The sequence below is a fragment of the Coregonus lavaretus genome (assembly GCF_964263955.1).
Source record: "Coregonus lavaretus genome assembly, chromosome: 37".
NCBI classification, from domain to species: Eukaryota; Metazoa; Chordata; class Actinopteri; order Salmoniformes; family Salmonidae; genus Coregonus; species Coregonus lavaretus.
In genome coordinates, this window is record NC_140024.1 from 12,120,605 (window position 1) to 12,132,455 (window position 11,851).

Here is an 11,851-nt window from a genome sequence, read left to right on the forward strand (position 1 = left end):
CTATGTTGCTGTATCTGTTGATAGATTAAATTAATATACAATTGTTTTATATTCTGAAAGGAGGATACCTCCCTATAGGCATATCTCACAAAGTAAAGTACATAAATGAATACAATTATCCAGGTTGCTGTCTTTCTTGGTTAAGGATAAAACAGTATTATCCTTTAACTGCAAGAATGCATGTTCAAGTCATCATGTGTCCGTGTTTGACATGACAAATAAAGTTTGACATGCAATCTATATATAAACTAGGCCAATAATTAGCCTCGGAAAAACAGGCTTCTCAAAGTTAACGAGACAGGATTTTGGAAGGCTGGCCACATGAGACTAGCTAATAATTAACAGGTGTTAATAAATAACTTTGAATCCACCCCTTTGTAAATAAGTGTACAATACCCTTTACCATTACCCTTTTATATGACCCCTTTACTTTTTATATTTAAGTCGACATTACCATTATATACACATTACCCTTTTATATTACCCTTTTATATTACCCTTACATTACTCTTTTAAATGTTATTAACTCTGAAAAATAATGGCCAAAACTTAGTTAACTGGGCCCTAGGTTGGTAAATACAAAATAAAATACCTGTTTTTTTTAACAGTGGCTACATTCTCAGAAAAGCAGTATTACATAACAAGATCAAGCAAGAGCTTAATTATTATCCGCTTGAATAAGCTTCACTGAAGAATTCAGCTGTGAATCCTCTTGTATGAGCAAAAACTACAACTGTTTGGCTTGTGGGATACAGGTAAGTTAGCAAACAAATAATTGTTACAGTGAATTAATTTACCTACTTTCCAGCTTCTAAAGCTCTTTGCATTACAAAGGTGTCTTGAGATTAGCTTTTAAATCTGTGAGTCTGTTAGAAGCTGGGGGAATTAGTTGGGGACTTAAGTCAGTCCGAGTCCACCTGATACAACAACAAGAGTTGTTCTTTTGCATTCTGTTCAACCTGCCTTCTGATTTCTCCTATCATTCAGATGAAAGATGGCAAGCCACAATGGAAGCATAAACTCATGCCTTCTCATATCTTTATTGGTTGCTTCTTGGAGAATCTGCGATGGTGGTAAAATTCTGGTATTTCCCTTAGAAGGGAGTCACTGGGTGAACATGGACATTCTGATCAAGGCTCTTCACTCTCAGGGACACACCGTCACAGTGGTACGAACAACTAAAAGTTGGTATATTAAAGAAGAGTCTCTTCAATACAGTTCTATTACAATACCTGTCACTGATGGTGTGGAATTTGAGGAATTTGTAAAGCCAATCATAAAGAAAGTAATTGATATAGAGAGAGGAACGAGCTCTGTATTAAACTTTATACATTTGCAAATTGAGATGTTCTCTGCAATGTCTAAGGTTCATGGACTGGAATGTGACTTCGCAACTGCTGTATTGAAAGACAAGGATTTAATGAAGACCCTAAAGGAGAGCCAGTATGACCTGGTGCTTACTGACCCAGCATGGGGGACTGGTATTTTGGTGGCTCACTATCTTCAGCTACCTCTAGTCTACAATGTACGGTGGGTAACCAGTGGAGAGGGACATTTAGCCATTGCGCCATCCCCCATGTCTTATATACCGATGACTGGATCAGGGCTCTCACACTATATGACTTTCACAGAGAGAGTAAAGAATATGCTTTTCTATTTGCTTTGGGAAGTTCAGGACATATTTATAATCCGGCCACATTACCCGGCTGTTTGTGATTAGTTTTTCCAACCAGGTGTGGACTTCTATGAGTTATTACAAGGGGCTGATCTTTGGCTCATGAGAGTTGACTTTGTGTTTGAATTCCCTCGTCCCACCATGCCTAATGTTATCTATATGGGAGGGTTCCAATGTAAACCTGCCAAACCTCTTCCCCAAGAACTGGAGGGGTTTGCTCAGAGTTCTGGGGAGCATGGAGTCATTATCATGTCTTTGGGGACTTTTGTCACTGAGTTTCCACATGATATAGCTGATGTGATTGCTGCTGCTTTTGCCCAACTGCCTCAGAAGGTCATCTGGAGACACAAAGGAGACAGACCAGCTACTCTGGGCAACAACACATTACTAGTTGACTGGATGCCTCAGAATGATCTGTTAGGACACCCGAAGACAAGGCTGTTTGTAGCTCACGGAGGAACAAATGGGGTTCAAGAGGCTATTTACCATGGAATTCCTGTTGTGGGTCTACCTCTGTTTTCTGATCAATATGACAACCTCCTTCATCTGAAAGAGAGAGGAGGAGCAAAGCTTTTATCTTTGGCAACAGTAGACAAGAACAATAACTTCCTAGAGGCCTTACAGGAAGTTCTGGATGAGCCGCCCTACAGGATGAACATGCAGAGACTCTCCAGGCTACACAGGGACGTGCCAATGGAACCCCTGGACACTGCTCTCTTCTGGATTGAGTTTGTCATGACATTTACATTACATTTTCGTCATTTAGCAGACGCTCTTATCCAGAGCGACTTACAGTTAGTGAGTGCATAGATTTTTTTTTTTTTTTTTTTTTTTTTTTTTTTTTTTTTTCATGAGACACAAAGGTGCTGCTCACCTGCGTACAGAGTCCTACAGAATGCCCTGGTACTCCTACCACTCTGTAGATGTTGTCCTGATATTGTTGGCTGTTGTGTCAGTGCTTCTTCTTCTTCTTGTTGCAATAGTCCGATATTTATGCGTTAGAAAATGCTTGAAAATAAAGATTAAAAGTGAATGAGCATATCCAATTCTCCACATTCTGGTGCACACAAATAATAGGATATGTATAAAATAAAGCTGCAATATGTAACTTGTTGGGTGACCCGACAAAATTCACATAGATATGTGAGTTATAGATCTGTCATTCTTATTGAAAGCAAGTCTAAGAAGCAGTAGATCTGTTCTTTGTGCTCTATTTCTATGCTTCCCATGTTTTAAGTTTTGTTTTTGCGTCTTTTACTTTCAGTTTTGTACACCAGCTTCAAACAGCTGAAAATACAATATTTTTGGTTACGGAAAATATATTTCACAGTGGTTTAGATGGTACAATGATTTTCTACACTAAACTTGCTTGTTTTGTCACATAAACTGAGGCAAACTATTACAATTTTAGCAACCAGAAAATGGCAGAGCGATTTCTGCATAGTGCATCTTTAAATCATGAAAATGTATAATGTTGAATTGAAGCCAATATAATAAAATGCTAATGTATAAATTAGTGTGTAATATATTTGTTGTCAAGTTTTTCCAGATGGTTGTGCATTTTGTGATCCAATCCTACACTGAGTGGCGCAGTGGTCTAAGGCACTGCATCGCAGTGCTAACTGTGCCACTAGAGATCCTGGTTCGAATCCAGGCTCTGTTGCAGCCGGCCGCAACCGGGAGACTCATGGGCGGCGCACAATTGGCCCAGCGTTGTCCAGGGTAGGGGAGGGAATGGCCGGCAGGGATGTAGCTCAGTTGATAGAGCATGGTGTTTGCAACGCCAGGGTTGTGGGTTCGATTCCCATGGGGGGCCAGTATAAAAAAAATATGTATTCACTAACTGTAAGTCGCTCTGGATAAGAGCGTCTGCTAAATGACTTAAATGTAAATTTACTGTAAGTGTTACATTCACAGTGTTAACAGGTTTCTTTACTAAGGTCAAAAAACTAAAAACCTCGCCCATCTTTATCATATTTCCCACCGTGTTTAGAATTGTTTGTTTCAATATCTGTGTTTTTGCATGTACATTGATTGATTGATCTTATGCTACAGAAAGATACAGTGGGGGAAAAAGTATTTAGTCAGCCACCAATTGTGCAAGTTCTCCCACTTAAAAAGATAAGAGAGGCCTGTAATTTTCATCATAGGTACACGTTAACTATGACAGACAAATTGAGAAAAGAAATTCCAGAAAATCACATTGTAGGATTTTTTATGAATTTATTTGCATATTATGGTGGAAAATAAGTATTGAAAATGATGAAAATTACAGGCCTCTCTCATCTTTTTAAGTGGGAGAACTTGCACAATTGGTGGCTGACTAGATACTTTTTTCCCCCACTGTACATACTTTGCCAGCATAATGTGATTTGCAGGCCTGATGTGGCTTGTGAGCCAAGAAATTCAGACCACTGTGTTAGGGAGAAACTAGGGCATCAAAGAAAGGCCATATGATATATGTAATGTATTGTCATAAAGGGTTTAATCTTAATTAAACAATAACACTTAGGCACTCACTTCGTGAAGGCTACAGGACTGGAAGTGAATGAACGAATACAACAACCTCTGTCACTAACTAACACAGTCATGGGTGTTAACTCCATCATTCCCTCAAAAGGCACACTGGTAAATATACAAATAAGATTTTACACCCTACAGTGTTAAATATAATAAACTGCTGGAGTAAAAATGTTGTCTGATGGAGTTGATTGTTAACTGCTACAGATTGTTATCTGCTACAGAGTTTATTTTCTTACACATTCAAAACTGTTACTTTAACATCAGTTAAGTTGGACTCATATACATTCTGATATAGTACAATGTACAATCTCAGAGTTTTGCTGTGTACAGCTGAAATGGACAACCTCATAGCCTTAAAATAATAACAATATATGCCATTTAGCAGACACTTTTATCCAAAGTCACTTACAGTCATGCGTGCATACATTTTTAGTTTATGGGTGACCCCAGCCTTCACAAAAACATATTGTATATGTCAAACATTTACAAGTTGGTGAAAGTCCACAAACACAAGAACATTGTGTTCACTCAGATGAACTCATTGAACTCTCACTCTCATCAAGGGATTTTCTGTTGATGATTACACGTTAACAAGGTAACTAAAGTACACTGAGTGTACAAATATTAGGAACACCTTCCTAATATTAAGTTGCAATTTTGTCCTCAGAACAGTCTCAATTTATCAGGGCATGGACTCTATAAGGTGTCGAAAGCGTTCCGCAGGGATGCTGGCCCATGTTGACTCCAGTAGTTCCCACAGTTGTGTCAAGTTGGCTGGATGTCCTTTGGATGGTGGACCATTCTTGATACAAACTGTTGAGCGTGAAAAACCAAGCTGCAAGATGTAACTTTTTGGGCGACCTGACAAAATTAACATAGATATGTGAGTTATAGATCACACTCAAACCGGTGCACCTTGCACCTACTAACATACCCCGTTCAAAAGCACTTCAATCTTTTGTCTTGCCCATTCACCCTATGAATGGCACACACACACAATCCATGTCTCAATTCTCTCAAGGTTTAAAAATCCTTCTTTGACCTGTCTCCTCCCCTTCATCTACACTGATTTAAGTGGATTTAACAAATTACATCAATAAGGAATCATAGCTTTCACCTCGATTCACCTGGTCAGTCTATGTCAAGGAAAGAGCACGTGTTTCTAATGGTTTGTACACTCAGTGTATAGTCTTTAAGATATCCTATCCCTGGAGGAGAGCCAGTTAGACCAGGTGCTTACTGACCCAGCATGGGGAGCAGGTATTTTGGTGGCTCGCTATCTCCAGCTACCTCTAGTCTACAATGTATGGTGGGTAAACAGTGGAGATGGACAATTAGCCATTGCACCATTCCCCATGTCTTACAGTGCCTTGCAAAAGTATTCATCCCCATTGGCGTTTTTCCTATTTTGTTGCATTACAACCTGTAATTTAAATGGATTTTAATTTGGATTTCATGTGATGGACCTACACAAAATAGTCCAAATTGGTGAAGTGAAATGAAAAAAATTACTTGTTTCAAAAAATTTGAACAAATAAATAACGGAAAAGTGGTGCGTGCATATGTATTCACCCCCTTTGCTATGAAGCCCCTAAATAAGATCTGGTGCAGCCAATTACCTTCAGAAGTCACATAATTAGTTACATAAAGTCCACCTGTGTGCAATCTAAGTGTCACATGATTTGTCACATGATCTCAGTATACAGTTGACGTCGGAAATTCACATAAACCTTAGCCAAATACATTTAAACTCAGTTTATCTCAATTCCTGACATTTAATCCTAGTAAAAATTCCATGTCTTAGGAATTGTCAGAATAATAGTAGAGAGAATGATATATTTCAGCTTTTTATTTCTTTCATCACATTCCCAGTGGGTCAGAAGTTTACTCACACTCAATTAGTATTTGGTAGAATTGCCTTTAAATTGTTAACTTGGGTCAAACGATACGGGTAGCCTTCCACAAGCTTCCCACAATAAGTTGGTTGAATTTTGGCCCATTCCTCCTGACAGACCTGGTGTAACTGAGTCAGGTTTGTAGGCCTCCTTGCTCGCACATGCATTTTCAGTTCTGCCCACACATTTTCTATAGGATTGAGGTCAAGGCTTTGTGATGGCCACTCCAATACCTTGACTTTGTTGTCCTTAAGCCATTTTGCCACAACTTTGGAAGTATGCTTGGGGTCATTGTCCATTTGGAAGACCCATTTGCGACCAAGCTTTAACTTCCTGACTGATGTCTTGAGATGTTAATTAAATATATCCACATAATTTTCATTCCTCATGATGCCATCTATTTTGTGAAGTGCAGCAAAGCACCGGCACAGCATGATGTTGCCAACCCCGTGCTTCACGGTTGGGATGGTGTTCTTCGAATTGCAAGCCCACCCCTATCTCATCCAAACATAACGATGGTCATTATGGCCAAACAGTTATATTTTTGTTTCATCAGACCAGAGGACAGCTCTCCAAAAAGTATGATCTTTGTCCCCATGTGCAGTTGCAAACCGTAGTCTTGCTTCTTTATGGCGGTTTTGGAGCAGTGGCTTCTTCCTTGCTGAGCGGCCTTTCAGGTTATGTCGATATAGGACTCATTTTACTGTGGATATAGCTACTTTTGTACCTGTTTCCTCCAGCATCTTCACAAGGTCCTTTGCTGTTGTTCTGGGATTGATTTGCACTTTTCGCACCAAAGTACGTTCATCTCTAGGAGACAGAACGGGTCTCCTTCCTGAGCGGTATGACGGCTGCATGGTCCCATGGTGTTTATACTTGCGTACCATTGTTTGTACAGGTGAACATGGTACCTTCAGTTTATACTTGCGTACCATTGTTTGTACAGGTGAACGTGGTACCTTCAGGCATTTGGAAATTGCTCCCAAGGATGAACCAGACTTGTGGAGGTCTACAAATTTGTTTCTGAGGTCTTGGCTAATTTATTTTGTTTTTCCCATGATGTCAAGCAAAGAGGCACTGAGTTTGAAGGTAGGCCTTGCAATACATCCACAGGTACACCTCCAATTGACTCAAATAATGTCAATTAGCCTATCAGAAGCTTCTAAAGCCATTACATCATTTTCTGGAATTGTCCAAGCTGTTTAAAGGCACAGTCAACTTAGTGTATGTAAACTTCTGACCCACTAGAATTGTGATACAGTGAATTATAAGAGAAATAATCTGTCTGTAAACAATTGCTGGAAAAATTACTTGCATCATGCACAAAGTAGATGTCCTAACCGACTTGCCAAAACTATAGTTCGTTAACAAGAAATTTGTGGAGTGGTTGAAAAACGAGTTTTAATGACTCCAACCTAAGTGTATGTAAACTTCTGACATCAACTGTATATACACCTGTTCTGAAAGGCCCCAGAGTGTTCAACACCACTAAGCAAGGGGCACCACCAAGCAAGCGGCACCATGAAGACCAATTAACTCTCCAAACAGGTCAGGGACAAAGTTGTGGAGAAGTACAGATCAGGGTTGGGTTATAAAAAAATATCTGAAACTTTGAACGTCCCACGGAGCACCATTAAATCCATTATTAAAAAATTGAAAGAATATGGCACCACAACAAACCTGCCAAGTGAGGGCCGCCCACCAAAACTCACGGACCAGGCAAGGAGGGCATTAATCAGAGAGGCAACAAAGAGACCAAAGATAACCCTGAAGGAGCTGCAAAGCTCCACGGCGGAGATTGGAGTATCTGTCCATAGGACCACTTTAAGCCGTACACTCCACAGAGCTGGGCTTTACGGAAGAGTGGCCAAAAAAAAGCCATTGCTTACAGAAAAAAATAAGCAAACACGTTTGGTGTTCGCCAAAAGCCATGTGGGAGACTCCCAAAAAATATGGAAGAAGGTACTCTGGTTAGATGAGACTAAAATTGAGCTTTTTGGCCATCAAGGAAAACGCTATGTCTGGCGCAAACCCAACACCTCTCATCACCCCGAGAACACCATCGCCACAGTGAAGCATGGTGGTGGCAGCATCATGCTGTGGGGATAATTTTCATCAGCAGGGACTGGGAAACTGGTCAGAATTGAAGGAATGATGGATGGCGCTAAATACAGGGAAATTCTTGAGGGAAACCTGTTTCAGTCTTCCAGAGATTTGAGATTGGGACGGAGGTTCACCTTCCAGCAGGACAATGACCCTAAGCATACTGCTATAGCAACACTCGAGTGGTTTAAGGGGAAACATTTAAATGTCTTGGAATGGTTTAGTCAAAGCCCAGACCTCAATCCAATTGAGAATCTGTGGTGTGACTTAAATATTGCTGTACACCAGTGGAACCCATCCAACTTGAAGGAGCTGGAGCAGTTTTGCCTTGAAGAATGGGCAAAAATCCCAGTGGCTAGATGTGCCAAGCTTATAGAGACATACCCCAAGAGACTTGCAGCTGTAATTGTTGCAAACGTAGCTCTACCAAGTATTGGGTTTGGGGGGGTGAATAGTTATGCACACAAAAGTTTTCTGTTTTTTTGTCTTATTTCTTGTTTGTTTCACAATGAAACATATTTGCATCTTCAAAGTGGTAGGCATGTTGTGTAAATCAAATTTTAATTCCAGGTTGTAAGGCAACAAAATAGGAAAAATGCCAAGGGGGGTGAATACTTTCGCAAGCCACTGTATATTCCAGTGACTGGATCATGGCTCTCACACAAAATGACCTTCACAGATAGAGTAAAGAATATGCTTTTCCATTTGCTTTGGGAAGCTCAGGACAGATGTTTTATCCAGCCACATTACCAAGATGTTTGTAATGGGTTTTTCCAACCAGGTGTGGACTTCTATGAGTTATTACAGGGGGCTGATCTATGGCTCATGAGAGTTGACTTTGTGTTTGAGTTTCCTCGTCCCACCATGCCTAATGTGATCTATAGAGGGTTTAAATTTATGGGAGTGTGCCAATTGTCCCTATCATGTGGGGTAGAAAAAGCATGAGGTAGTTCTATATAGGCAATTCTGTGAGGGTTTCTTTGACATGTTTGGACCAGAAAATCTTGTTGTTTGACATTGTGAAATGTGTCTGCTATGTTAAACAATAGTTTAATGATTAATATTATACATCCATATTATAATCATGTTCACTCACTGAGTTTTGAGTAACCATCACTGTGACTTTAACAAATGGAAAGGTTCTCATAAAAGCAGTACTTTGACCTTTACTTAACCCTTATAAACCAACATGCCACACAAAAGCCAAAGTAAGCTACACATTTTACATGTGGCCTCCACATACATAATTTGAAGATCAACTGGTAAGTAACATTGCACTGCATCTTACCTCCAGACTGAATAAGCTAATAATAATTACGTTAAGTTAATGTTCATGGGCAAGGATGAAATGTATTGTGAGATATTATTTACATACTGTATCAAATGTGAATCTAAATGAAGAATAAAGTTTCATCTTCATTTTCTCAAACTCTCCAAACCCTAAAGATAATTAATTATGCACCATTGAGAACAGCTTTCATGGTCTTTCATGATTTGTATCAAATTAAATTGCATTTATTGGTCGCATACGCATATTTAGCAGATGTTATCGTGGGTGTAGCGAAATGCTTGTACATAAATGAGAATATATAGTCAGCTAACTGACTATATGTCAAAATCTGTTCAATGTGTCATACAAACTGAATATGATTTCCTATCTCTGTTTGTTTTATATTTCAGATAAATGTTGACATACATTGGAAGCATGACTTTGTGCCTATTGATATTTCTGTTGATTATGTGTGGTTCAGTTTGCCATGGTGGGAAGTTGCTGGTCTTTCCCGGGGAGGGAAGTCACTGGGTTAACATGGACATTCTGATCAAGGCTCTCCACTCTCAGGGACACACCGTCACAGTGGTACGAACAACAAAAAGTTGGTATATCAAAGAAGAGTCGCCCTACTACAGTTCTATTACAATACCTGTCACTGATGCTATGGATGAGGAATTTGTAAAGCCAATCATTAAGAAAGTCATTGATATAGAGAGAGGAACGAGCTCTGTATTAAACTTTATACATTTGCAAATTGAGATGTTCTCTTCAATGTCTAAGGTTCATAAACATGCATGTGACTTGGCAACTGCTGTATTGAAAGACAAGGATTTAATAAAGACCCTAAAGGAGAGCCAGTATGACCTGGTGCTTACTGACCCAGCATGGGGAGCCGGTATTTTGGTGGCTCACTATCTTCAGCTACCTCTAGTCTACAATGTACGGTGGGTAATCAGTGGAGAGGGACATTTAACTATTGCACCATCACCAATGTCGTACATTCCAATGACTTTATCAGGACATTCAGACAAAATGACTTTCACAGAGAGAGTAAAGAATATGCTTTTCTATTTGCTATTTACTGTTCAGGATAGATTGACTCTCCGGCCACATTACCAGGCTGTTTGTGATGAGTTTTTCCAACCAGGTGTGGACTTCTATGAGTTATTACAGGGGGCTGATCTTTGGCTCATGAGAGTTGACTTTGTGTTTGAATTCCCTCGTCCCACCATGCCTAATGTTATCTATATGGGAGGGTTCCAATGTAAACCTGCCAAGCCTCTTCCCCAAGAACTGGAGGAGTTTGTTCAGAGTTCTGGGGAGCATGGAGTCATTATCATGTCTTTGGGGACTTTTGTCACTGAGTTTCCACATGATATAGCTGATGTGATTGCTGCTGCTTTTGCCCAACTGCCTCAGAAGGTCATCTGGAGACACAAAGGAGACAGGCCAGCTACTCTGGGCAACAACACATTACTAGTTGACTGGATGCCTCAGAATGATCTGTTAGGACACCCGAAGACAAGGCTGTTTGTAGCTCACGGAGGAACAAATGGGGTTCAAGAGGCTATTTACCATGGAATTCCTGTTGTGGGTCTACCTCTGTTTTTTGATCAATATGACAACCTCCTTCGTCTGAAAGAGAGAGGAGGAGCAAAGCTTTTATCTATGGCAACAGTAGACAAGAACAATAACTTCCTAGAGGCCTTACAGGAAGTTCTGGATGAGCCGTCCTACAGGATGAACATGCAGAGACTCTCCAGGCTACACAGGGACGTGCCAATGGAGCCCCTGGACACTGCTCTCTTCTGGATTGAGTTTGTCATGAGACACAAAGGTGCTGCTCACCTGCGTACAGAGTCCTACAGAATGCCCTGGTACTCCTACCACTCTGTGGATGTTGTCCTGATATTGTTGGCTGTTGTGTCAGTGCTTCTTCTTCTTCTTGTTGCAATAGTCAGATATTTCTGCATTAGAACATGCTTGAAAAGAAAGATTAAAAGTGAATGATCCAAATATCCACATTCTGGTGCAAATAGAATAATTACAATCGTGAAAATGTATGATGTTGAATTGATGCCATCATAATAAAATGTGAATGTATAATTTAGTTTGGAATATATTTGTCGTCAAGTATTTCATGATGGCTGTGCATTTTGTGATTCAATCCACTGAAATTAAAAACCTCATTGCATGACATAATAATAATATATGCTATTAAGTGCATACATTGTCCATATACACTACCGTTCAGAAGTTTGGGGTCACTTAGAAATGTCCTTGTTTTCGAAAGAAAAGCATTTTTTTGTCCATCAAAATAACATCAAATTGATCAGAAATACAGTGTAGACATTGTTAATGTTGTAAATGGCTATTGTAGCT

General features: G+C 39.8%; 1 protein-coding gene and 1 pseudogene across 2 annotated transcripts; both read left to right on the forward strand.

The window, feature by feature from the left end:
• Positions 1-648: 648 nt before the first annotated feature.
• On the forward strand, positions 649-2,509 carry LOC311111783 (UDP-glucuronosyltransferase 2A3-like; annotated as a pseudogene). Its single transcript, XR_014615918.1, has 3 exons — positions 649-755; positions 988-1,168; positions 1,367-2,509. The product of XR_014615918.1 is annotated as a UDP-glucuronosyltransferase 2A3-like (transcript).
• A 6,871-nt stretch (positions 2,510-9,380) lies between these two features.
• LOC311111782 (UDP-glucuronosyltransferase 2B13-like) lies at positions 9,381-11,579 on the forward strand. Its single transcript, XM_084154614.1, has 2 exons — positions 9,381-9,458; positions 9,877-11,579. The coding sequence occupies exon 2, from the start codon at positions 9,881-9,883 to the stop codon at positions 11,477-11,479; it is 1,599 nt and encodes a 532-aa protein (XP_084010740.1). The 5' UTR covers positions 9,381-9,458; positions 9,877-9,880; the 3' UTR covers positions 11,480-11,579.
• The last annotated feature ends 272 nt before the right edge of the window (positions 11,580-11,851 follow it).

Bases quoted from the DNA above. Each gene is read 5' to 3' on its own strand.
- LOC311111782 (XM_084154614.1), top strand. From the start codon at position 9,881: ATGTTGACATACATTGGAAGCATGACTTTGTGCCTATTGATATTTCTG.